The 26,334-nt window shown below is 51.4% G+C and overlaps 3 protein-coding genes across 6 annotated transcripts; 2 read left to right on the top strand and 1 right to left on the bottom strand.

The window, feature by feature from the left end:
• The first annotated feature begins 914 nt into the window (after positions 1–914).
• LOC131207962 (CYFIP-related Rac1 interactor B) lies at positions 915–21,225 on the top strand. Of its 4 annotated transcripts, XR_009156824.1 has the most exons (6): positions 915–1,049; positions 2,210–2,724; positions 18,471–18,734; positions 18,802–19,064; positions 19,127–19,599; positions 19,674–21,225. XR_009156824.1 is itself a non-coding variant. In XM_058200602.1 (5 exons), the coding sequence occupies exons 2-5, from the start codon at positions 2,542–2,544 to the stop codon at positions 19,389–19,391; spliced, it is 975 nt and encodes a 324-aa protein (XP_058056585.1). In that variant the 5' UTR covers positions 915–1,049; positions 2,210–2,541; the 3' UTR covers positions 19,392–21,225. The 4 variants fall into 4 exon arrangements, 3 of the variants coding, with proteins under 3 accessions (XP_058056585.1, XP_058056593.1, XP_058056600.1); XM_058200602.1 differs by having other exon boundaries at positions 19,127–21,225; XM_058200610.1 differs by lacking the exon at positions 915–1,049 and adding an exon at positions 1,054–1,181 and having other exon boundaries at positions 19,127–21,225.
• A 494-nt stretch (positions 21,226–21,719) lies between these two features.
• LOC131214713 (U3 small nucleolar RNA-associated protein 4 homolog) lies at positions 21,720–23,965 on the bottom strand. The gene is made up of 2 exons (XM_058209050.1): positions 23,777–23,965; positions 21,720–23,721 (listed from the first exon to the last, which is right to left on the bottom strand). The coding sequence occupies exons 1-2, from the start codon at positions 23,902–23,904 to the stop codon at positions 21,720–21,722; spliced, it is 2,130 nt and encodes a 709-aa protein (XP_058065033.1). The 5' UTR covers positions 23,905–23,965.
• Positions 23,966–24,437: 472 nt separating this feature from the next.
• Positions 24,438–25,364, top strand: LOC131215990 (uncharacterized). Its single transcript, XM_058210386.1, has 3 exons — positions 24,438–24,698; positions 24,770–24,858; positions 24,934–25,364. The coding sequence occupies exons 1-3, from the start codon at positions 24,550–24,552 to the stop codon at positions 25,362–25,364; spliced, it is 669 nt and encodes a 222-aa protein (XP_058066369.1). The 5' UTR covers positions 24,438–24,549.
• The last annotated feature ends 970 nt before the right edge of the window (positions 25,365–26,334 follow it).

Here is a 26,334-nt window from a genome sequence, read left to right as displayed (position 1 = left end):
CCGAAACGAAGAATCTCTTCCCTAGAATCTCGATACAGGCGGACGGAGAAGATGATAGTGCATCACTCATAGTAGTTGATAGCCGCACAAGTAGGCTACCACGGAGTAATCTCGAAAGGAACCCAAATGCAGGATATGCCAAAATCCATGTTCACTCCTCATTCAACCTAGACACAACCAGTAGACATAGCAGAACTTCTTCCCGCATCACTTCTCCAAAGGCCGGCACCGCCGAAGCGGTACCGCACGGTAGCATTATCGGACATCATCCATATTTGGAATCGGTCCCGAAAACCAGAGTATCTCCACACACAAAAACATAAATACTCAGAAGATCCTGAAGCGCCGAATACGTGGCAAGCACACTCACGAACACAAGAAAAATAGTCAGTCTGCAAAGTGTTAGCGTTTACGCAACAATGACCACACCGAATCAACGCCCAATAGAGAGAACAACTACTTGTAGCTGTAAACACAACACAGATTACCAAAAATAGGCCGAGAGCAGCGACGAAGTATATGTTCTGCCACACGCCACTTCTTCACAAAGCCACACATTCACCATCATGTTCTTCTTTTTTTTATAATAAAATTTTCATAAAATGCCAACCGCGTTTTTAGCAGCGTTTCACTGCCCCTCATCCGAAAACGGCTTACAACAAACTCGTAACGGTAAGTTCAAACATGGTTCGTTTGGTGGCGTTCACTCTAGTACTACCCGTTTGACAGATGAGTGACAATTTGTGCTGCGGGTCGAAAAACGAGAGAGAAAATAGATAAATGCAAAGAAAAAAGAGAGAAACAGAGAGAAAAGAGACCGGACGGCAAAAAACAGAGCCCGGGAACGCAGAGTTTTGATTTGAGGTTTCAACATCTTCAGTTGGTCAGAAAGTGCGAGTCAAAAAAAATTCAAGCAAGAAGGAACATTTTAAACTTCTCGTAGCGCTACAATATACAAATAAACAATAATAACGTCCAAGCTGAAAACTAGAGTGGTGCACTTCCAACGCGCTGTAACTTTGACTCTCGAGCGATTCACGATAGTGCGGGTGAGAGATAATAATTTCCTTGTGTTTTGAAGTGCAGTGTGTTGAACGGATTCCCGGTTGTGTTGCAAAGAGACCGAGCTCGGTAAAGAGTTGACCGCGCGCGTGCAGTGTTCAGCAGTAGTTTTGTTTTAGGTACGCAATCCACCTTCCGAAAGTCCAAGGTGCAAAGTTCCGCAAAACACATGGAACACATGGTTCCGCAAAACACATGAATACAACGGCACCCTTTGGAGGCCGAGACAGCGTGTGCAAGGCGCACAAAGTTCAATAGTTTAAAATGGTTGCCTCAATTTAGTCCCCTCAACCCTTTTTCAATAAACCAAAACGCGCCGATCAAAACGTTGTATCAGTAGTTGGCATTGATAAAGAACAACAGCGCGCTGTGGATGTGTGCGAGCGCAAAGGGCGGACAAATTGCATCCGCCTTGTGAGCAGCTGTGAGCTGCGAGTGTGATAAGCCGTCTCACGCAGCGCAACCCCTGTGTGCAAGAGTGAAAAGAACCAAATGACAACAGAACGTGAGGCTGGCGAATATTTCACGCACTCCCTTTCTCGCTCGCTCTGTGCGGTTGCCTTTGCATCTATTCCGCTCTTTCTCATTTTCGTGTGACAGTTTGCAGCTGGACGTGAGATAGCGACCGAATGCAATCGGGCGCAATTGTTCTTTTTACTCGATTAGAGTGTGCGGTGCATATTTTGCAAATTCCACAAGAGTGCAGCAGGAACACATCGCAGCAACCCTCCGTTACCACGAAGGAACAAACGGGCAAACGGGCCCCCTGCTGTGCAGAAGGTTGTGACCCTTTTCACGGGAAAAGTATCGCCCGAACGGGCGTTCTGACTGTGTTTGAGTGTGTTAGTTTTGTTTTTTAAGGTACCCAGGGTTTTGCGATAAGCCCGAAGGAAAAGAGGAGTTCTCGAGAAAAATTCGCCTAAAATAGCAACGGTCCTGCTCTTCTTTTCGGAGGATATTTGTGGAAGGTTTTCGCGCCAAACCTGCGGTCCTTTGTCCTGTTCTGCTGGCCAGCCAGCAGGAGGCCACCGTGAACCCTATTTTTGGCTGGCGCTGCTGGTGCCATTGTTCGGGACCATTGCCTCTCCCGCAGTGTTCCACGTGATGTAGGTTCGCTCTGCCATTATTTACCATCGTTTGTTTTCAGAATTTGACCAGTCTGGCGCACTGTGAAAGTATCGGATGGAAAGTGTTTAGTAGTTTGTTATCTAGTTAGCGGCGCACAATTGTTGAACCGATTGTGCACAACCAAAAGTGAAGTTCAAGTAGTGATAGAATCCGGAGCAATCAAGGCCCGTCGACGGCCCTCAAGTGCCCCCCGCTGCGCCGCGTGAGTTGATAAGAAAGTCACAGCATCGCGACCGGAACCGCCGATCACAGAAGCGTCGGCGTGTGATCGTATCAGCGGATCGCGTGGGATCGCAGCTCCGCATAGGCCACAGACGCACACACCAAAGGCAACCCCACCGCGTGTGAATCATGGGGAAGTTATTGAGCCTGCTGGCCCGGGATGAATCAACCTGCTGCACACCGAAGACCTACGACGTGTTTCTGGACTTTGAGAACGCCGCCCCGACGGACCTAGAGCGGGAAGTGTACGAAGAAGTGGACCACGTTCTTCGCCAGTCCGAGATTGTGCTCGACGAGATCCAGTGCTACAAGGTGAGTTGTCCCCCCCGCGGGTTGGGGCCTGTTGGAAACGCTTTGATCGGATCACGCGCCCAAGGATTTCTCCAAGGCAGGCTCTGGAGAGCAAGAAAGAGAGAGGACGCGCCTTTGGCCTCCCGCTTTCCATCCTTATCTTGAAGGGTTTGTTATCAGCATGAGTCTCGGAGAAACCGTCGCAGTATCGTACGAATTCGAGAACTAAAACAACCGAAGGACCACAATTGATTTTAGAGTTTCCATTGTTCACGGCCACTTGTTTCAACTCTCTCCAAACGGGATGCTCTTCACGCAAAACCCTCTCTCGCTCTCTCCGGATTCCGGATTTCTCCCCGAGATGCTGGAATCTGTTGTCCTAGGTTTCGCTCCATCCATCGGCCACATTTTTGGGCAGCATATTTTTGCATATTTTGAGTTCCCGATGCGATCGCAATCTTGGACATCAACATCAGCCCCCGGGGGGCGAAATTGTTTTCGATCCGTGACTCTGTGCGTCATTCCGAAGCTCCGGAGGGCAAGAAGAGATAAACTGTGGGTACCGTTATCTAATCTGCTGTAAATGATGTTTCCACCGTTTGTGTGCGCTTTATGCTCGCTTTGAATGCCGGATGAATTAATTGCCAAAAATAGGCATCATCGCCCCACGGGAGGTGGTTTCAGGCTGCAGCCCCTTCGGGGATGCGTGGCGAGAATTGGAGATTTTAGCGGATAATAGACTCGCAGCATGTTCTCCGAAAGGCGGCCCATCATTACTAGCACGCTTCCCCGTTCTTTTGGCGGGTCCCGCTCTCTCTCTCTCTCTGCATTCGTCGATCCGATACAACCCACTTTGGCCGAACAGCTGAACGAAATGGAGTGGTTAACGTGGAATGAAGCTATCAAATTATCACATCAACCATACCTAATTTGCGATGTTTCTTTCGGCTCCATCAAAATGGGGCCGCGTTCGTGGAAACGCAAAGCATATCATCCGGCCACAGCCCAATCGATTATCCACATTTCCCGTAATGGATTCCGAAAAATGGTACGCAAAGTGTATCGGTTGAACCTTAGATACTTTCCATGCAAAGTGCTTGAAAGCACACGGGGCCAGATTAATATGTTTGTTTTCTACTTTAAATTGTCGATTTCCCCGTGCATGTAAATCGCACATTAGTTACACTTTCCAGTGCGGAGAGTTTCACCATACATTAGACGCATTACTTACCAAACAAAAAAAGAGGCGAGATGATACTTACAATATTTGCCGCGCCTCACATTATGCGGTCATACGATACGGTCTCAGGTTTCACTTCCTTTCCGCCGTTGCATCACGGCGCAACGGGGGGATTAATGGCGCCGCGGTTCCACCCGCCGGGTTGATGTAATTAACTAAACATTACCCAAATAAGCGGCGGCCGCGCGAACGGGTGGCTCGGGCCGCAAGTTTCACTTTTTTCCACAAACGCTTTCCGCCAGCTGCCGGTCATTTAATGAAAACAAATTCAGCGGCTGATTCTACGGCCCACCGCTTCGGTGCGCGACTTAAGATATATTTATATTTTTTAAACCCGTTTCTGCCACCGATCCGGGCAGGGAACCCGTTCCTTTCCGAGTCGTTCCGTGTCATTCAAATGCCTCCGTTCACACCGTACATTACCCAACATGCTAAGTGAACTCCTGATTGGCGAGAGAGACGATACGTTCAAGTGGATCGACAACGGGTTAAGAGACCCCAGGCAGATAACTTCCTGAAGTGGTGGGTGGTAGCTCCCCCTCACGCCGAGAGTGAATATTGTGAAATTATCTCTGTTATTGATTTCGGTGTTTCGGAACCGTGTCGAAAGCAAATTTTTTTCGGTGGCCCCCGCGCGATTCACTCAAGGCGCGAGAAAAAGCAGCCCATCAATGTTTGTGACCCCGTTTTCGACACCAACCCCCTTCTCAGTTCCTTTCCTTCCTCCATAACAGCAGCAGCTGAGCGGCGTACGGCGTGTTCGGTCGTCAGAAACCGTGCCGCGAAACGCCACGGTTCTATTTTCGGACTGCGGGAATCCGGAAGAAATGGTCGCCCGGTAAGAAGCGTCCGGGGTCGGATGGCTACGAATGCGATTGGTTAACATTCAATTATATTGTTGTAATTTTGGTCCATAGTTTGCCCCAACCGTGCAATGTTTTTTTAGCAAACACAACACGCGGACCGCGGGCCAAAAGTTGTCAAAGGAAGTACCGTCACTTCCGATGCCGATAAAACCGTTTTGTCGGGCGAAATTGCGTCACCCGCGCGTTTCGGAAGCAAGAAGCGAGCGCCGCCTAGCTTCTGGTTCACCTCGGGCTCGCGATTTTTCTTCTATCGCACACCCCTAGGGCGTTTAATCGTGACCAAGCGCGCCTGAAGCTCCACCGGCAGCCAAGTCTCAGGGCGCGCGGTATTCGCAAACGTAAGATAAGATAGCAAAGTGCGCGCGTGATTAGAGCAACACTTCAGCGCGAGTAACGGACGACCCCAGGACGAATCGATTCACTTGGCCGTTGTTGGCCGTGACGAACGATAACGCGCGTTCGTTGTTAAATCGGGGGCGAAATATGCATTTTATTCCACTTCCACATGGGCCGATTACGACGCAAACCCCAAACTGTTGCTGCCAACCTGCCCCGGGATGGGCACAGTCCCGACCACCGTTTGTTGGTAGTTTTTCGTCCCATTACCGGGTACCATTCGACGGGTGCAAACACACTCGACATGGGCCTCCGGCTACGCCCGATAACGCCGCTCGCCTGAAGCAACATGTGGTGATAGTGGCGCTCGGTGGTTTTTCGGTTAGTAAGCCATAAGTTGTGGCCATGTTTTCGCTGAAATGTATCCATTTTTGCACTTTAATACACGCAACGGGAAAGAAGGGGCGTCGCGAAGATAACGCGAAACTTGATCCCATCCAATGCCGTGTTAGGTATGCCGTATTCCGTTCAATATGTCGCGCTGGGGTCCCGATCGAAAGGGTTACATGCCCGTCCTCTTTTTCGGGGCCAAACATTGCAGTGTGGCCCCACGACGTGGCGAAAGTGACGATCGGCGAGAAAGGCAGCACGCGACATACATTTCTATTTCGGACTCTGCCTTTGGGCAGAAGCCGAAAGTGTCACGTTCTTTCGCTTTCTCCCGCCCCCCGAAGGGCCACGGCTCCTCCGGGTTGTCCGTTCAGACCGATCGGTGGTGGGGCTGGCCGGCCATATTCTCGGTCACCGTTCTCGCTTTAGGTGCGTCAATTGTGACAATTGTTACAGCCGCCCGGTCTGCCTTTCTGGCGTGTCATGGAATAATTTAATTTCATTCCGGCGCGTGATGGCCGCGTCCACTTCGGCTTCTGGATGACTCTCCCCGGTCTCCATTTGCATCACTGTGAACACAGTAAAAATGAAAGGGTACAAACAGAAAGAGAGAGAGAGAGCGAAACAATTGGGTCTTTAAAATCATCGAACCGCGGCGGCCACTTCCGACCAGCCGACAGGCAGACAGAGAGAGAGAGAGAGAGAGATCTCCGGCGGTTTGTGTCGTTACTGGATTCGCTTTGTTTGACACATTCCGGAGTGCTGGCCGTCGATGACGATGGTGACGATGACGGTCCTTTCACTACCTCCCGCCGCCGCCGCCGCCGTGGGGGTCTATCCGGCTATTTTAAGTCCGGATCGGAAAAAATGTAAACTAAAAGTGGAGAAACGGCTACCTCACCCGATGATGGGGAAGCAAAACCGGTGCCAGATGACTCATCAGCTGGCAAGGTGTTGAATGGCTCCCGATTGATTCTCGAGTGTAATTTCAGCGCAATGTTTAATGCATTAAAAGCCATCATTACGATGCTTTGTTGTTGTGTGATTCATTCCGATTTCAAATCCTGAAATGAAGCAGAATTTTGCGCGAGTTCTGTGGCACGTGGATTGTCCAGTCCTTCGAAGAAGATCAGGCCTTTGTATCAGGACAATTTGGAGCAAAGAATCTTGGTCCTTTGTTCCCCGCGTGCCGGTGTAATCATCTTCAAACAATCTCCTTAATCAATCCGAGCGACAGAGAGAGAGAGAGAGAGCGAGCGAAAGGACCTGTACGTGTGGTCACGCGCGCGGCCATCGCTGCGCCTTCACTGCGGTGATCGGAGCACTTTGCAACATTAACATGATCCAAGCACAATCCAACTCAGAGCGTGTCCTTGAGCGTGTCCTTAGCACGACTTGCCAGCGAAATTATGCTCTCCGGATGAAACTGTTTTTCGTCGCCCGAAAGCGGACAGAATGCTGAAATTAGCTGGCACGAAGTTTACGAGAGTCTGACTTCACACGCTTTGCGGTCGCAAAAGAGATTCGCTTTTCCGGTTCATTATTGCCAACATCTCGCTCCACGTCCTCTCCACGGTGCCACTACCGTCCATTGTACGGCCATCGCACTTCCGGATTATGGAGACGCGGATTAACTCTAACCGCCACCGGGAACGGGAAGAGGAGTGCCATGGAATTTGTGTAATAAATTCATTTGCCTGCAGCCCCAGGAAGTGGCCCGCGGTAGTAGCGCATGTGTGCAGCAAATGCCCTGTGGACATCGTCGGACAATCTTCGCACTTTGCGGCGCGCCTTCTGATTGTGAAATATGTCTCGTTGCAATCGATTTATAGGTGGCAGCAACACGATTGAGGCGCTAATGGAGGTCCTCCACCTTTTGGTCCTTTTTAGTGTAACTGACCTACATAATAAAATCGATTCATCGCCGGAATCCCCAGGCGTTATCATCCCCAGCAACAGTCGATCATTCTAGGCCAATCTGGGTGACCAATTCTCGGTTCCACCGAACACGGGCAAAAGGATACAAAGGAAACCAATTGGTGGAGACCCGTGTTGGAGAGTGGCAAATTGTTGCCAAAGATCCTTTCTTCGGGATTCGGTTTCGGGGTAAAGGAATTTTCCGGTCACGTTCGTCCGATTCGTTCGCCGGGTTGTCGAGAAACAACGGACACTTTTCCAGTCCGAAACTTCGGCACTGTAATTTTCCGAAGAACTTTCTCATTCTCCATTGTGCGGAGAGCAGCCGGATTGGCCAGTAAGCACCGGTAAGGGTTCGTGTTTCGCGAAGGGACTCCTACTCGAACCTGCGATTGTTCGAAATGCGTTGTTGAACCAAGCCCCTCCAGCGACTGTATGAGAATTCAATTTACACACAAAGTCTGTCGATTTTTTCGGACTCTGTCCGTGACTGGCTCGTGAGTTCGCTCTTTTATTCGACTTCATTTAGCATCCGCTCGTGAAATCGTTACCCGTTTGTTGGCCAAAGTGCAAACAAATGTTTCTCAAACACTCAATGCCGATCAATGGATTTCGAGTGTTCGAGAAATCGGGATCACTCACTACGCTCAGCGTCACGGAAAACGAGCAAGACATTTTTAGGACCTACCTCCCCAAAGAAGCAACATAAATCAACAGCGACCATTGCCCCGTGCAATCGTAACATTCTGCGGGCTCCTCCAAACCCATCGGTTAACATAAAACCGAACCAACCACAGAGATAAAAAGTTAAAAATTCCTCCGGAAAGCGGTCAGCGAGCGTGCAGCATAAATAAGCGCCGCAGCGCCGAAGCAGAAATCACGATAACAACCGGCCCATGGCCCTCACTTTTCTTCTGCTTCCCTTCCCTTGCCGCGTTGCATATGGAACAGGACTTTGTTCGTTCACGCGTCAGTTGGTTAAGAAGTTCAATAACTTCTTGTTCTCTCTCGCCTGCCGACGCACCAACGAAGCACTAAGCTCCCTGGCCACGTGTGTGGTGTAATCGGCGGAACTGCAGCAAATCATGGCGTAACCATATGTCCTGTGCAGTACACTTTAACGACAGACCGACTGGCAGCAGCAGCAGCAGGTTGGCCACCATTATTTGCCGCCGGAGTTGCTGCAATCGTTTGCTGAGGAATTACCCCGAAACACGAGCCCGACTGTTGTTTGTAAGCCAAGGCTAATGCGCCGGTGCTTCCTTCCGTGGATCCGTTCAACCGTGGCGACCCTTGGGTTTGACTAACGGCCGCTTGAAATGCGACTCCGACTCCGACTCCGGTCGAAAGTGAGACCCGGGTCAGGTGGAATTGTACCACCTGCCACTGATGCAACGGAAATCTGCAGCCCCACCGAATCTGCATTACCCCGAGTGTGTCATCCGTTTGTAGGACGGTCATTATTTCATCACTTCATTACCGGCAGTGGCCATCGTCACCGCCCAAGTATGCTGCGGGGGGCAGGGCGTTTGGCGTTGATTTGTGTTAAATGGACGTCCGAGAGAGGGCCGCGCGCCGGATCTGATTGTTGATCCGTCGGGTGGTGGTTAATTGAAGCCGACAGCAGAATAGGCCTCAGCGGCGAGCGGCGAGAGGTCCGCCCAGCTCTACCAGGAAGCCACCGTGCGCTGCGTAGTTTTAATGGCGCATTAACTATTCAGATCACCGCACACGATGTGTGGCCACCCCGTTTGGTTCTTTAATCGATTCCAATCGCGGCCCCTCCATGGGGCGGGAGCACTACCAAAATTAAGCTCAATAAAACGGTTGTCCCTCGACTTCTGACAGGGTTTTATGGGCAGCTAGAGGCCTCCCGATGCTTTTTAAAACTTCTATCGCCTGCCAAAATGAGCTTCAGGTCCGGGTCCCTGGTAAGCGCAAAAAAGTTCCAAACTGGCGTGTACCGTCCCTGGTTTTAACGCTCGACCTCCGGTGGCCTCCACCCGCCATCATCGCCAGCGCCTTCGTGTGTCAATAATCAAACAGGGCCCCCGAGTCGGTTAATCACCGGATTTCCAACTCGCTCCCTTCTGAGGACGTCGGTCGGTCGGCCACCGCCCGTCTATGCCCGAAGGTCACCCGAGCAGCGTTTTGGAGGGTGAAAGTTTGTGTGTAGAGAACATTTTCGGGCTTGCTGTTTTCTCCTTTTGACACCACACTGGACGGGGCGACGCCCACGGAATGTGAAATTCCCTTGACGGTGGCATGAATTTTATGCCCGTCTCGACCCACCAACACCCACCCGTAACGCAAGAAAGTGGGTGGCGGGCCGACAAGGCCACCGGGCGGGGTTGGCGCATTGGGAAATGGTGCACAGCAAAAAAGGTGCCAACGTTGATCCATTATTGGGCCCTAGTTTTGCACTATGAAAGGACGAGAAAGGGACACCGAAATTATGGTCACAGAAAATGCGGCCACCAAATGGGTTGGTGAAAGGTCATAACTCCTACTGAAGGACCCCTTTGTTCTGTTCTTGTTTTAACTGTGCATCGAAGGGCCACTTCGGCACAATTACATCCACTTCACTCCGTCGCGATGGCCCGGGGGGGGGGGGGGGTTGCTAAAAACTATGCTAAAAAGGTGTGCTCCACTCTGGCCTTTTCCGGCCATTCAACCTCCGCCAGAGCTGGGTCAGTGGAGGAACGCGCACGACCCTTACCTAACATCGCACAAGTTTGTGGCCATTCGAGCGGAAAATGAATTTCGCGTCTTGAAGAGGTAGCACTTGGCTGGGGGACCGCGACCAGAAGGGCAAAATTGCGCAATTGAAGGCAACTTTAAGAAGTATGGGTCCAGCACGCGCCCTCGGAGCGTCACGGTCGACGGAATTCGTGTCAATCGGTAAATAGAAGCCAAACTCCCTCCGGAGTTCAAGGATGGTGTCGTCGTCGTCGGCAGTCATCTGCTGTCCCGCATTCCCGCTGCTGGCACCTATTCGTGTGTGCGACAGTGTTGAATCTTTTAGCAACCGATCCAGGGGTTTAACAAGAAGTGTCCTGTCCTAGGTCGCCGAAACTTCGATAGGGTGGTAATCAACTCCTTACGCTTGGGCCTCGGTCCCAAGAGACACCAAGAGGGTAGAAAGTAGAATCAGTTGGAAAAAAAGTCCCGTTGTTTCAAACCACACAGAGAGCGCCCGTCTAAGGCCAATAACAACGGCAAGAAATCGGGTCGGTTTTGAATTCTTAATGAATAGCAACATCAAATCCCCTTTCTTTGCTGCGGTATTTCTGGGAACTTTTCCCGGTGTGATGCGCTTTCCACTCGGCCCTCGGATACCTGCCAGATTATAAAGGCCAGCAGTGCCGTGCTTCGGAAGAAGGGCGTGTAGATAAACGAATCCTTGTGCCGTGCAGGAGGACAGCCAACAAGAGAATCCATTCCAAAGCGGGTTTTGTGAAGAAGAAAAAACGGATAACGCTGCATCCTTGCCAGGGGCGCGCCCGCATACATCTCTGTTTATGATGTCCCAGCTGCTGCAAGGTGGATAACATCTCCTCACCCACCTGCTTCTCCCATCTCCTCCCCAAAGGAAAGCCCAATGCTGGGGAATCGTAATTCTCGGAAGGATTTGCCGAGAATGAGCCGAACTCGTTATCAGCCTGGGCCACACACCGCGGGCCCCTTACCTGGGAGGCGGACAAATGTAAAATTGATTCTACCGAAACCACCGAGCCGGTTTCGGTCTCCTCTTTTCTCGTAAATTGTAAAAAAAATCTATTGCCCCCGTTGCCTCTACTGACACTGAGGATCGCATTTCCCGAAAGGAATGCTCTGGTTGAAGGTTGTGCAATGTTGGGGCCCCGAGGCGAATTCTTTATGCGCCTGGGTTTGGCTCGAAGAACTCGTGGAAAATTTGGCCCGCCTTTTTCTCCCTTTTCAGCGACCCCCGCAGTCTGTCAAAAGCAAACCCTTCGCCCGCCCGCTAATCGCGGTTTGTATGGCGCTACGGATAACCGAGCGTCTCGCGAACAGCATGTTCTATTATTTGTGCCAATTCTGCGCCAACTCCACTTCTTTATCTGTCCGGAACCCTATTAACTGTTTATCGCGCTGGCCTAGTTCTCTGGCTGGTTGGCTGTGTTTATTTAAGGTTTCCTTTCGCTGTGCGCGGGTTGTGAAAAAAAGGACACGCTTTCACTGTGTGCCGCGTCATAAGAGAGATAACAGGAGACAACGCCTCGTCAGTTGCATCCTACACGCGGCCACTACTCAGTAGAGTCTCGCAGTCGCCAGAATAGGTCCGCCAACACAAAATGATGATCAAGCGCAGCACAGCACACGCAACACAACGGGTGGCTGCGCGAGATTGCGTGCGCGCCACAACCGGCAACGGCACTGGCCACATAACCGCAAGGTCATTTTCATAAACCGCCTCGCGCCAAGTGCAGGGCTGTTGTGCACCCACAGACGGCGATAACACACAATCTGAGGCCAATCTCGTCGTCGTCGTCGTCCCCGGACAATTTCGCGAGTCGCCTCGAGCGCTAAGCAGCGCTCTTGATTTGTGTGTTCGGCCTCAGCCCCGGGCCCGAAAGAACGGTGGGGTGTTAATGTGCCATTTTCATCGACTGCATCATCCGTGGGCGAAATGTGAGCCACGGCGGGCCACGATTCATCTTGCTCCCCTTTTTTTTGCTTGGTCCCATGACGCCCAACCAAGAGCACCACAGAGCAGCTCGGAATATGGATGCAAAACGATCCACTTTCATCGCCAACGCATCACACCAGGCAGCCGAGTGCAGTCCCCGTGACTGTGTCATTTGATACGCAATTTGTGTCCGCTGCTGCTGCTCCGATCCTGGTCCGTCGCGCCCGGTCCACCGCAAAATGTGGGGCGCAACACGTGTCTCGGCACGCGGACACAACTTTGGGCGGCGCACCCAAACGGACCAAACCCCGGAACCTGTTATCTCACGTCGCTCTCTCGTGGTTGGTGTTTTGAGAAATTTAAATATTTACTTAACATCATTACACGGCGCCTTTGGCAGGAGTTTGTACAAGATTGGGGCGCCTTCTTTTGTCCAGTATTACCTTGAAAAAGCACCCCTAAGAAAAATATATTCACTATTGTGAATGCAACGCCCGAAAAAAGGATATAGAAAGGCCTTCTACTCAGTTGCCAAGCCAACTGTCAAACTATAAATTAATTCAAGGTTTCTATCAGCCGGAAGAGTAGCAGATTGTAGAGAAACAGCATTCAAAGGCCCTGACCAGACCCCGGAAATCCTTAGTCGGCCATTTAATAATGTTTATCTATTATTTTTTTAGATTGATTTGGAAACTCAAACGGACTCAACCACTGAGCCGACATAGTGTATGTGCCATTCCCCAATGCGAGACTACTAGATTCGCTCCCGGAGATTAATGGAACCTTCCGCAATGATGCTTGAAATGAGTTGCTGGAGTCAAGCCCCAAGCATCGCACCCCATCACAAATCTCAGCCTCGGCCAACCGTTCGCAATTGATTTTCTCCAACCAATCAATCAATCAGCGGGTTCGGCGGTCTATTCGCTGGCCCCACAAAACACCAGCCCATCCTTTGGCGTGTGCGTCTTCAAAGGAGGGACACGGCTTGACGAAGACGTTTACCCGCTTTGGCCCGAGATGCCCCCCTTCCGGGGGCGCTCGACGTTGCATGTGGTGTTGATTTATTTTTATGCTTCACTGCCGGTGGCCGGCCAGCGAGCGTATCTGCATGTTGATTAAATAATTAATTATGTAGCGCAGTGCGCACACCGCACCCGGACTTCTCCTCGGACTTCTCTCATTAGGGCGCCCCACGGCCCGGCCCCGGTGAACGAACATAAAATGCATAAATGCACCTCCCTCGGAAGCGCGGCCCGCGGATGGATGGATGCGTTTTGACGGACTTTGCGTGAGTCGGCCGATTCTCGCGCGAAGACGAGCGTGTGTTACGTTTGAATGATTGCGTTGGACTGGTTTCTTTTTTTCCCTTCAATTCCCGAAGTCAATTTCCATACTCTCCTTCGCCGGGCGCCGCGCCGGGCGCGCTGGCAAGAGCCGTGCCAAGTGATGCGAACCATTCCCGTTGTGTGCACCCGCCGCCGGGGCCATTTCGTAATACTAGAAGTCAACCAGCAGAACAAGTTTCTTGCTTAGGAACACCCAACCTTAGAGGGGGGCCGCTATGCACCGCTGCAAAAAGAACGATGATTTATGTGGCCCCGTTGTGTTGTGGGGCCCCTTTTTTGTGCCACAGATTTAATCGTTTCACAATTGGAAACTAAATCACTCGCCCCATTTAAGCAAAAGAGCGTTAAATGGTTCAGAATCCTTGGAGAAGTGCGGGTCGCAGAAGTGTAGAAGCCGCGGATTCAATTTAAGGACGGCGAGCAATGAACTCCTTGAGGTGGGTAGGTCTAGTTTGGAGTGGCCAATTTTATGATTATTTTCATAAACGAATATTTTTGGGATGGGATAACTTCAAGACTTTTAGTTCCCCCCCCTCGAAAGTGGCTTGAAGTTGTGCTCAGCTTGTTCTACGGTTTTGTGAAAATATTTTGGCCACCCCATTGTTTGCCAGCTTTGTTGCCTCTTCTGTGGCATTACATCATTCCGAAACCCCAGCCGGAAGTACCGGAGCCCCTATCGCGCACAACCACACATTTAGCGTTACGAGCAAGACCCAAACGGCGGACCCAACCCCTCGGACCATTTTCCACGGGGCGACGATTTGTTGGGTAATTAGTGTTGGGGCTCCGAAAGCATCATCATCGGCAACACAATCATCGCGCATAAACAATTTACCTAATCCGATTACACACGGCCCGCCACCAACAGGTACTATCGAGGGGCGAGGGCAGTCAGTCGGGGGCCGCCTTTCGTTACGATTCGGTGATCATTTCCGGGGCCGCCCCGCACGCGAAACCGCGAAAGAGGAAATGGGCACCATTTTTATTTAGAGCCAGCAGCAGTCTTCAATTGGGCAATTGGACTCTGTCCCCACCCTGCCCCGGCAGAGATGATGACGGGCTTCTTAGACTGCAGACTGCAGGCGGAAAAGTGGAGCCACCTCGGGGGCCCGCGTAAGATCCGTCAGACATGCAATCGGATAGGCGTCGACGGCGCGCGTTTCGGCGGCGCTCGTTACGGTGGCTGATGGCAGAACTGGACACGGTACTTCCTTCGCCCATATTTTATGCAATCCATTCCGGAGGGGGGAGGGGGTCCGGTAGTCCGCCAACCCGTGACGTTCCGTTCCGTTCACTGGCCCATCTGTGCGTCGGAGTCGTGTGTTAAGTGTAGCAGAAAGCGAGACGGCGGAGAAAGGAAAAAAGTGAAATACTTTACCACGGCGGACACGGCGCGTCTGATTTATCTCTTACCCAACCCAGACCTGCCTTCCGGGCGGTGACGGAGTCCCCGGGTTCTTGTTTCTTCTGTGGCTATCGACCGGGATCACTACAAAACGGGGGCTCACGAGCACTCACGAACGCCGACGGACGCCATTATTAAGGTTTAGTTCCCAATGTCCCGGACCCGGCAAAATGTTCCCCGTCGCAAAAACGAATCTCGCCCGAAAGTGCCGTAACTTTTCACATCCCAGCACACATTCCGTAACCGGCAGGACACCCCATCGCCGTGTAAAAAGGACACGACCCACCCGAAGCATAATTGCGGTGTAATGTCGAACAGTTATGTTGTGGGTCCCACCGTGGGCGTTGAGCTGCATTTTAACGACCCGTTCTGTGGCACTGAAACCATCATACGTCCACGCGGACCCACCGGAGCATAACCTAGCAGAAAGGACAGTAAAACCGGAGTTATGTGTTGGCCCTCCTCCTCCAGGCGGGCAGGTGAGAAGCTGAGCTAACAAAGACCACCTTTCACGCCACGGCACGGCAACGTCGGCGTCATAAAATCGTTGTATCGTCCATTCACGGCACATCATCCCGCGCGGGGTCTCCGTCCCGGCGGGACTTGCATTCATCGCCCCGATAAGGGACACGGCTCTCTGTACGAAGGGACGACGCTTCATGCTGAGGCAGACTTTTTACCCGGCTCCCTTCCAGTTCCGGTGGCGATTTTGTTTCAGTTTGGCCTCGAAATGGGCCCAGATGCTGTGGGTGTTTAAAGAGCCCATCTGGCGCGACTCGTCAAGGATCGCCCACCATGGCCGGTCGGAATCGATAGATTTTGCTCTCCTCGTTAACACCGGTTATAATGATGATGAGACGAGGCACCACACTTGGCGCAGGTCAGGGTTTCTATTTGAAAGTAAAAAATGTGAATGAACATTATTTGGATGGGAAATTGTAACTCATGTTAGTTTAACCAGTCCATTTGAAGGAGCGCTGGCTGTGGTGTGGTGTCGGCCTAATATGCAAGAAATTAAACCAGTTTCGCTTTTTCGACTCATTTCGCAGCCATTTCCACGCTCGTTTCCGGTGGAAAAGGTGGATGCCGTGGAAAAGTTAATGAACTTTCACGGCTGGATGAACACGCTCCTCGGCGGGCCGATCTCTCGCCCAGCATTGCGGTGTGCGGCGCCTGTTGATCCACGGAAGGAAATACCACGCAGCGAATCGACTCCGATTTTCCGGCCATCGGCGCCCGAAATGTGTGAAAATATTTTCATCAGTTGCTCCTCCTAGTCCAATTTTTATGTTTCGATCCGCCCGTTGGCCGCCAGCAAGGAGAGAGAGAGAGAGCACTGTCAACACATAAATACCCCAAATCATTTCCGAAGGAAGAAGATCACCTCATCGACATGATGGATGGCGGCGACTGCGGCCCCGCAAGTGGTGTAAAAATACCTTGTGTTTCTCGTGCGACCACATGTGGCTCGTAAAGATCTTTCACCTGGGGACACTTCCGGATCGGGGCCTCTTTTCGGAGCCAACAATTCGCAAGCCAATCTGTCTTGGCGTTCTGTGTAATTGACAGTTTAAAAGAGGCGATGGTTGCGAGTGAAGTCTTCGAAAACTGTTAATTCATCGCGCTCACCATCGTCGTCCCGTTTGGCTCGAGGGGACACACTTCCACTGCCGATTGGTGCCGTTTATGTTAATTCCATCAGAAAGTGCCGTTTTATTGGAGCATCCATCTCAAGACAGCTGTCGAAGGAAAGGAGAGAACCCGTTAAGTGCCAAAATAGCTTGCGGCGGATCGTTGATCGGAGTGCAGATTGATCGATTACTTCGCGAATTGGCTTTCACCGTTCCACAAAATATCGCCTCGATTGTGGAGGGACTTTCGGGCTCGTTTTGGTTCTTGAAGCGATGAGTACTTGATCGATCCATCCCGACTCGACAACCGCCTAGTTACCGTTGTTGTCATCGCCGTCTAGATGTTTGTACCGAACCTTGTGCGATCGAATCGGTTCATATCGGTTTATCGGGTTTGTGCGATCTTTCGTGAAGCGATGAATCAACAGATGGCACTATCGAGCGTGCCATTTCCTCCACCACACCTCGGATCGATAAATCCTTCCCCGTTATGGGTAATGTATGCGATAACCGATGCGATGTGATGGCAGAGTGTGTGGAGGCTAATTGTTCAATTCGATTTGTGCCGGTCGATGGAGTGCAATCGAACAGCATAACACCATAAATCGGTTGCGGCTTCGTCCGTTTTGGTTTCTCTGGCATCCGACGCGAGCCACCCCCCGAGAGTGGTTATCTGTCGCCGAAAAAGGCCTTTCCAGCCAACGCCACTTCACCGGATATACCGTCAACACACCGCGTTCACGCGGACACCCATCGACGAAGATATGTTGGCCGACGACGGCCTATGACGGGCCTCGATGGGCGCAAAAAATGATAAATTCTACGAAAACGAACCTCCACACGCATATTGACGAGCCGAGCGAACTTCTATCGCGCTGCTTTTGAAGGCCCTTCACGGCGGGGAATCGATGCTCTAGAGTGGCTGGTCTGGACGATGATAAGAACCGCAGTTCCCATCAACTTTTCGCTGTGGCTTTGGGTAATGGATTCTGGTGATGAAGCTTGGCTCCGGTAAGATTATCACGGGGCGAGTGAGCCAAGGTTATTATTTAGTCGCACGCTTGAGTAAACTTTCAATCACGCCATTAGCGCGCTGGAGAGATTTTTTTTTCTAAAATCACACTCCTGGTAATCGATTTTTAAGCCAATTTATTCGATGATGGATTCCACTTGGAAGCAGCAGGAAACTGATTAAAAACCTCCATTAAGGATCGGGGTTTCTGCTTGGCTCCAAACTTCGATCCCTTTCGGTTAGAGTCCAGCACGACCAGGCGCCAAAATTTTGCGGTGTTCAGCTAGCCGCCGGGACCCGATTGAACATCGATGAACCCAACAAAAACCCTACGCAAACGCCTCTTCACCGAATGACGCATAATTTGTCTGCCCGTTCGGGCCTTTTTCCGCCTTCTCGGCGCGAAGCGTACATTATTAAACCCACCGAACGCTGGGCGCCCACCAGCCGGCCGGCCACGTAGAGTATTAGTTTGCGTTTATCTAATGACAGCATCACCGTTTTTGGAGAATTAACCTCCACGGAGCGGCGTTTGGACACCCCAAAAAAAGATGCGTTGCGTTGCGTTGCGATGCGTTGCGATCTCAGTTCACTTTTGAAGCAAACTTCATTTGACTCGCGGAGGAAACCGAAACTGACCGAAACCGTCGCGATACTCACGGTCGGATGGCAGTGTGGAAGTCTCAAGATGCCATCGCTTTGGAATTCTTGCCAAAAGATGGGACGATTAATGCATAATAAGTTCCAATGCTTTGTCACGCGACGCGCGTTGAACAGCTGAGGGCGAAGCGCGTGACGCTGAATTTGTTGAATTCTAATTCCCTCGACGCGCCACGGCCAGACGGCGATGCTCCTTGTAAGGAACGCGGATCGATTAGTGGCGTGGGCACAGTGCGGCCGAACAACCATCTTGGGGGAAAAGACCCGTTTTCATGCAAAACCACTAATACCGCTTTCGATTTGTCTTCCCCAGGGTGCCGGCAAAGAGATACGGGAAGCGATCGCGGACCCATCGCCCGAGTGCCAGGAGAAGGCGTGGAACATTGTGATACCGCTGGTGGAGAAGCTGAAGCGCTGCTACGAGCACTCGCTGGAGCTGGAGCGGATCGTCCCGAAGTTGCTGGGTCAGCTGGTCGGCGGTCGGCTGAATCCGACGCAGCACCTCGAAACGCAGCAAGCCCTCGTGAAGCAGCTGGCCGAGATCCTGGAGTTTGTCCTCAAGTTCGACGAGTACAAGGTTCGTGGGCGATCGCCGTCACCGCGCTCCGTCGTAACATTGGTCACTTCCGTCTCCTTTCCCGCAGATGAAGACACCGGCAATACAGAACGACTTTAGCTACTATCGGCGCATCGCCAGCCGGCAGCGGTTGGATCAGACGAACGAAATGGTCATCAGCACCGAGCTGGCGAACCGGATGTCCCTGTTCTACGCCCACGCCACCCCCATGCTGAAGGTGCTGAGCGAAGCGACGTCCAAGTTCGTGCAAGACAACTCCGACAACGTGGACAACACGACGGAAACGCTCGGCACGATGGCCAAGGTGTGCCTGCGGATGCTCGAGAACCCGTAAGTGTTGCGGCCGCCAGTAATCGGAACCTTTCCGCTAATTTCTTCCGTGTGTTTTGCAGTAAACTATTGGCCCAAATCGAACGCGAAGAGACACACCTGCTGCTGCTGCGGGTAATGGTCGGGCTGGTGATTCTGTACGATCACGTGCACCCGGTCGGGGCGTTTGCGCGTGGCGCACACGTCGACGTGAAGGGCTGCGTCCGGTTGCTGCAGGCACAGCCGGCCGTCAAGGCGGAACCGCTGCTCAACGCGCTCCGGTACACGACCAAGCACCTGAACGAGGACAACACGCCGAAAAACATTCGCAATCTGCTCGCGGCCTAAGCGCGCGAGGGAAGCCTGCACTTGCAACGACGACTGCTGGGGACGACTCAGCACCACCCAACCGAACTAGCGCCACTACCATCATTATTGCTACGAACCGCGTGCGACTACTATTTATACTAATTCAGGAAGAACCACTGTTTGCTTTAAATTCAAAACGCGAAACAATCGGAGCTACTTACGCTACGCGCTGTTACTACTACTTTTCGTATGTATCTCTACGTTTTGCTTTACAATCCAAAGTTCCGGCACATAGTCTTAGTCTTCTTGTCTTCTTGGTAGATCGCGCACCGGGTTGGATCAACGAAAAGGTGGAACGGTTCGAACAGGCGGCACGATGTGGTGTGTGCGGTACGGAAAACAAAGATTTTTTTAGTAACTTAACAAACCAACGCATAAACATATTAAATAGGCATTTAAGCGAAGCACACAGCCCTGCTAGTGGAGTCCGTGCGCGAGAAGATGAGCGAGAGCGAGCACCTTTATAAATTGTAAATGTAAAGTATGTGTGAAGGATCGCGCGATCGTGAATGAAATGATTAGAATTGGAAGCTAGAAAATAGAACCGTGTGTGATAGCCGTGGATCGGGAGGAGAACCGCAGGCGGATGGAGGTGCAAAAGGCTGGCATTGCTATAGGAGCATTAGGCGCATTATTATTGCGATGCTTGTTATCTGACCTCGCTCGGGAGCACGGTAGGAGGAGGTCTCATCGAAACTCATACCGGTGACCGGGGACGAATCGAACGCACGAAAGCCAAGCTCTAGAAACTGTTAACGAAACGCTGTGCTGCAGCAGACTAATAATTTACAAACGCGCCACGTCAAAATATCAAATAGGGCCACTCGGGCGACGCTAGGCAGATCATCCAACGAATCGCGCAATGCCGTGCCGCGGGGCAGGCAGAGCGTTGACACTCCTTTCTCTCCAGAATTCCAACCCAGACACACACACTGCTAGTACCACGGATTCAGATGTGTTCCTCTTATCTTACAAACGGCCGCTAAGGCCAGACACGAAATTTACTACAAAACGAGAACAGAGGCGCAACAGAGAGAGGGTCAATTTTGAATGCGAATGCACGGATAACGGCCACGGATAGGCGCACTGTTTATTGAGTTTCTCCGTTCGGATTATGTAGCCTTGTCTTGTAGCGTTGTTTTCGTCCCACCACTTTTGTTTTGTAGCTAAATTTTTAAATCGAATTAAACCAGTACGACTACTAACCCGTCGCGACGCGCGCTCGGGTCTCGACGATCACAAGTACAATTTAGCTAAATTTATTCGCAAGGAAAGCGGGGAACTCATCGATGTTGCCGGCCACTCCGTTCCCCTTGTCTCCCTCTTCGTTCGCGCGGCGACATCCGCGGCGAACCGCTTTTCTCTTTGCTCGCATCGACCTGCGTCGAACGTTTAGGCGGAACGTGTGGTGGCGCGAAAGATTAGTTAAATGTTGACCCTATTGTACGAATCAACCGATCGAAGGCACGCGATTATTCAGTTCATTTCTCCGCAGGGATCGCTTTTTGTGAGACGAAAAGGATCAACCGGGAGCGGAGGAGGCTCGCGCTCGCGACCAGGGGAGATCGGCCGCGTGGCGCGAGTGTTTGAGGATATATATATATATATGGAGATACATAAAGTGAATTATATGTATGCTAAATAGTAGTTATTGTGTACCGTGGAGCGGCATTACCGAATAATCAGCACGGCACGGCGAGCAAGGATCGAGTGAAAAGCAAGAGTGGATTCGCGAGAGAGTTTTGGACGAATGTTGCGGGGCGCGCGCGGATGCGGTTCTGTTTTTAGGATGATACAGAAATAAACCAAAAATTCCAACAATCTAACAACAAAAATGAATTCCATCTCAGCTTTGTTATTTATCTGAAAAACCAGATCCGAAATGCGTCCTCCCAGCTCGAAACGGAACGTCCGTCGTCGAAAACGGTTCGCCTCGAAAATCCCCGGAAAACGACGTTCAAAATGTGGTGCGATTTCTACCAGGGTAGCATGACGAGCTGGAGGTAGCTCAAAACGCCTGGTCCATGGCGGGGAAGTTAGGGGAAGTTCCCTGTTTATAGCACCCCGTTTATACCGCCTAGTTGAAAGCTTCACCAATGACAGGCGCTGTGGCATAGGAATTGTTTTCGTGCGTTCTCTTTCGCTCCTACGCTAGCGCTGACAACATGCGCCATGTGCTAGGGTTTATAGTGCATGGTCGACAGTTTCGGATTATGGCTGGTGACATATTTGAAGGCGAAGGAAAGTGCAAAACGCGGATTAATTGGGGACAATTTATTGCAATAAATTGATTGATCCGCATACAGCTTACGTCTTGCCGTACAGTTTCTTGCGGAACGCGCCGGGCAGATGTTCGATCAAGGCGAGCGCGTTCGCTTCGATGGCCACTAGCTCATCTTCGCCCAACCACTCTATGCTTACCAGCCGGTTGCTCTCTCGAACCTTTTTTAGCGTGTGTTTCAATTGATCCGCTGTTCCGTTCGACGAGTCTGTTCCATTCGTCGGGTAGTGGGATTTGCGTTTCTGTGCGTGCGGCTCATCCAGCTCGGGGTTCTCGGTGGCCCCAAAGGACACCGACAGAATGTCGGAAGCGTTCTTCAGTAACATGGCCGACTCGTGACGCGGATCGAACACAATGCCACTGATCGGGTGGTTTGGTATCCCGACGCCGTCATCGCCCAGCTTGAGGTAGGCAGAGAAGACAAACTGAAACTCGTCAAAGTCATACAGGAACAACTTGTGGTCGGCGAACGCAACGACGAGCCGTGTCTTGCCCGGCTGGATGGCGATCGCCGTCGGCGGCAGCTTGTAGCGCGGGAGCGAAATGGATCGTTTCCATTTCGCCACCACCGGAGACGGAACTGCAGCACTTTTTTCGAACACCACTATCGAACTGGCCGTATCCGCGCACACCAGATATCGGTTGCATTGCGAAACGGCCGAAAGGTGAACGGCTTCCGAGAGCCAGCGCGCCCCATCGAGGGTCTGCGTGTGCTCGAGTCCGACACCTCCTTTGCCGTTATCCAAGCAGGCAAACAAAGTGATCGTCCTGTTGCTATGGTAGAGGAAAAGGCTGCCCGAATCGCACGTGAAGTCCACCCGATAGCCAGGCCTGAACTGTTCCGGGACGGATTTGACACGCATCAGGCGCGCTCGGCTGGAATCGCTGCCCCGCGGATCCGGTGAGTAGTGTAGCAAGCGGACAGTGTTTTCGGTCGAGTAGACTATCCACTGACCGTCCGGTGAGATGGCCGCGCAAACAATGTGTTCATCGTTTTTGCTTCGAATCTGCAGGATTTTCCTTCCGCCACTACTATCAGCGGCGTCATCGGTCAACCGGGCCAGGGTCCACACTTCCAGGTAGTTGGTGTACCGGAGCAGCACAGTGCGGCTGCCGTGGGCTACTACTGCTGTCGGTGCAGGCAACAGTGGCAAGTATTTGTCCACCTGGAAAGGCGGATAGGACGAAACGACCAGCGTGCCATCGATCCCGCCCGACACCAGGCCGGTTCGACCGACTGTGGCCAACGTTTTGATGTCGTGCGTGTGACACCGACGATTGACGTTTCGCACAAAGTTATTGCGCTTCTCACCCTTCAGCCTCTCACCGCCCATCCGCCGGAAGGTGACGATGTTCGACTCGACTCCGGCGGCAAACAGTTTCTCCTCGTCCTCCGTCAGCGCCAGGCACAGGAGGTCCGCCTTCGAAACGGGCACATTGTCGAGCACCGTCCCCAGGTGGCCATCGAAGAACATCATACGGCCGCGCGAATCGACCGAGATGACGGTGAAATCCTTTAGCACGGCCACATCCCAAACGATCGTGGGTGTCCCGCGATCCGACCGACCGGTCGTCATCTTGTGCACCGCATGACCTTTCCGTACATCCCACACTCGCACCGCATCGGCCGATCCAGTCACCAGGAAGTCTCCGTTGTGATTGAACCGGCAACACACGATACGACCATCCTGCTTGTCCAGTATCCGCTCGTACGTCAGCTCGTCGTTCTCCAACCGATACAGATTGATGTAGCCACCTTCGGTTCCGACGGCTAGCAACCGATCGTCACGGCTCACGGCAATGCACCACGCCGAGTTACCCGTGACGAGAAGCGATTGTTTCACCCGCGGATGTCCACCGTCCCCGGTCCGCATGTCCCACTCGATCAACGTACCGGCCAGACTGACCGAAAACAACCGTTCGCCGGCCCACGCCAGCCCCTCGATCGACAAGCCGGCGCCACCGACCACCGTTTTCTCCAAGAACGGTGCATGCGCCATATTCCAGATTTCTATCGTCCCATCGTCCCTGCAACGAAATTGTTCACTTGCCTAACTCGATCATAGCAATCTCATGTGCTTACCTTGCCAACGCGAGCTTGTGCTGCTGCTCGTTGATCGCCGAGCAAACGATACCACGCGGAAGCAGATTGTAAAACTGCACATTGTGCAACCGACAGTGTTGGTTGGTGATCGGTTTCGGGGGAATCATGTTCCGCTCGCTGCCGGTTGTTTGTTAAAAGCTAAACCACAATTACTACACTTTGTACATCACCCACAAAAACGCACGTGTTTTCGTCGTTAGGCACTTTTGTTGACAGTTTGTTTCGACTGTTGACAGTTCCGTGCGTTGGAATGACTGACAGCATGTGAGTAGCGCCCCTGTGAAAACGTCGCATGAAAATACTCTCACAGCCTTTTTCGATGAAAGAAACCAGAGACCAAGAACGCTCGGGCCGAAAATGCGATCAGTGCGGTCAGAAAATACCGAGACTGGTTTTCCCAAAAGAAAGTTTGAACAGAAAAATAATACTAAATACAATAATTGAAATAACGAATGAAAAGAATTGTATTTTATTTTGAAGAGGGACTTATTGTTTCTATGTTATCGTTACTTCATTCGATATTCTTCAGCATTTGTTCCCCCTAACTGGCCCCTTCGCAGTAAACGCCTCAGTATTCGTCCACTAATCTTCCTAACGAAATCTTAACAAAACTTAAACCTAAAGGAGACATTAAAAAACACAGCCCAGATCGTCACAACAATTTTGATCGTCAACAGAATTGGTTGTGGTTCGATCGCCTGCGCTCAGTTCTAGAAGGATCAGTTCTCCATAGTTAGTTGTTTCAAAGTGAAATGTTTTCTAGATTCCAACAGTGGTGCAAAAAGGAAAAGGCAACGTGCGGATTATTTCGCTGGCGAGGATGTGTCAATTTGCCGGAAACCTCGCCCGACTTTGCTGCTTGCGATCCGTTCGACTTACCGCCAGAATTGCGTCGCCACAGGTAACGTGTTTGAACATGTTTCCTATTCATCTGTTGCTGCTTTGTTTTCACGCACTTTTCTTTTTACGCAGCTTGCCCAGACGGATGCTAGGAAATTTCCTGTCGGAGCGAAACATCCCCTATGAAGCAGAGCAAAAGTCGTTGAAACGGCTGCTTAAAGGTAATAAAACGCAACCATTCTTTTGCTGCGGTGATTAAATTCTCTTATTCTCGATTCCTGGAAACGCCGCGACAGAGCACGGTTTATACAACAAACACCAAACACTCCAACAGCGTCGTCGTTTGCGGTATCTTCTTCAGGTGGAGCGCCAAGCATTTGTCGGTGGGGATCAGGACGAATGTGGCGATCATTGCCACTCGCTGGACTACACACAGCCGAATACCGGGAGTGCATCGGCACGGGATGCAATTCAAACCAAGCCAGGACCGTCGAAATGTGTAAAACTGCAGACCATTGTTTCGACAAAGCCAACAACCACACCGATCGTAGAAATGGTGGATTCGGCACAGAGAATGAGGCGCACACAATCAATGACATTAACTGGGGACACGGAGTTGGGAGCGATTCCCCCAACTGAGGGATGTTCGGAATCAACGCATATCTTGCATGTGGTGCAAGCGGAAGTGGTTCCACGCAACTCGCAATGTCTGGAAACCTCGATTTAAGTAAGGAGCGCTTTTCTATAAACTTCATTTTCTCCGCCAATTTATTCAATAAAATGTTGTGTGCGTAACGCCTTAGACATTTGCGCATTCTTTAATATCCAGCTCCACGTTCTTCGTCGCGAATCCTTTTTTATGCCTCTCCGTGAGGCAAATACATTCTACGCCGGGCGAATCAAACGTGCTCGACGTTTCGTCGCTTTTTATCGATACGGTATCACAGTGACTGAGCGGGACCGTTATTACCACGTTGTCCTGTTGACGCGACCTGTTTCTGCGGGCTGCCTTTCGGCATGTTGTGCACAGAAGAATTACGCATGAAGTGTGGGTTTATAAGGGTGGCAAAATGTGATGCACGTACCTTGGTCCGCCATCTTGGCCGTCTCGAGGAAAATGCTGGCCCTGTTCGAGGGATTATCGGTCCACCAAAATTCGTTCTGCTTCGGAGCTGGCGGTATATCAATCTCCCTGAAACACAATCTTTTACGAATTACACCATTCCGGCACTACCTAGCAATCGAATTACTTTGAAATCTGCCGCACTACAGGAACCGACACCGGTGTATCGCAATGCAAATTATTAGTACTTGCGTTCTTATCCCCGCTGGACGTGACTTCGTCGTCGAGTTCAGTTTTGGTACGCGAAAAGCAGGGAAAGAGAGCACTGACGAAGCGCAACATTGCTGCAAAAAGGCACCGATAGCTGTTCATAAAAAGATGGTTGAATGGATGTCGATGGCTACTGAGAAAAGAAGACCAAACCTTTGTTCGATTCCCATGTATGCTGAGTTGTACTAAAAACATGTTGTCAGTTGGCTGTACTAACACGCCCAGAGTGATCGAGAACACGCGAAGCAAAGGCACGATTAATTTTAACTGTGAAAATGAGTGATGTTAACGCAATTATTGTTCTGGAAGAATTTTATGTAAGCTACTGCAACCATAAGCTAGATTGCATCACTGCAACTCTTGT

This window comes from Anopheles bellator, chromosome 1, assembly GCF_943735745.2.
Source record: "Anopheles bellator chromosome 1, idAnoBellAS_SP24_06.2, whole genome shotgun sequence".
NCBI classification, from domain to species: domain Eukaryota; kingdom Metazoa; phylum Arthropoda; class Insecta; order Diptera; family Culicidae; genus Anopheles; species Anopheles bellator.
Note: the sequence above shows the minus strand (reverse complement) of the source record. Positions and strands in the feature narration are given on the sequence as shown.

Coding starts and splice junctions, on each gene's coding strand:
- LOC131207962 (XM_058200602.1), top strand. CDS start 2,542: ATGGGGAAGTTATTGAGCCTGCTGGCCCGGGATGAATCAACCTGCTGC. Junction 2,725..18,470: donor ACGAGATCCAGTGCTACAAG/GTGAGTTGTCCC, acceptor TGTCTTCCCCAG/GGTGCCGGCAAAGAGATACG. Junction 18,735..18,801: donor TCAAGTTCGACGAGTACAAG/GTTCGTGGGCGA, acceptor CCTTTCCCGCAG/ATGAAGACACCGGCAATACA.
- LOC131214713 (XM_058209050.1), bottom strand. CDS start 23,904: ATGATTCCCCCGAAACCGATCACCAACCAACACTGTCGGTTGCACAAT. Junction 23,722..23,776: donor CACAAGCTCGCGTTGGCAAG/GTAAGCACATGA, acceptor ATTTCGTTGCAG/GGACGATGGGACGATAGAAA.
- LOC131215990 (XM_058210386.1), top strand. CDS start 24,550: ATGTTTTCTAGATTCCAACAGTGGTGCAAAAAGGAAAAGGCAACGTGC. Junction 24,699..24,769: donor CCAGAATTGCGTCGCCACAG/GTAACGTGTTTG, acceptor CTTTTTACGCAG/CTTGCCCAGACGGATGCTAG. Junction 24,859..24,933: donor GTTGAAACGGCTGCTTAAAG/GTAATAAAACGC, acceptor ACGCCGCGACAG/AGCACGGTTTATACAACAAA.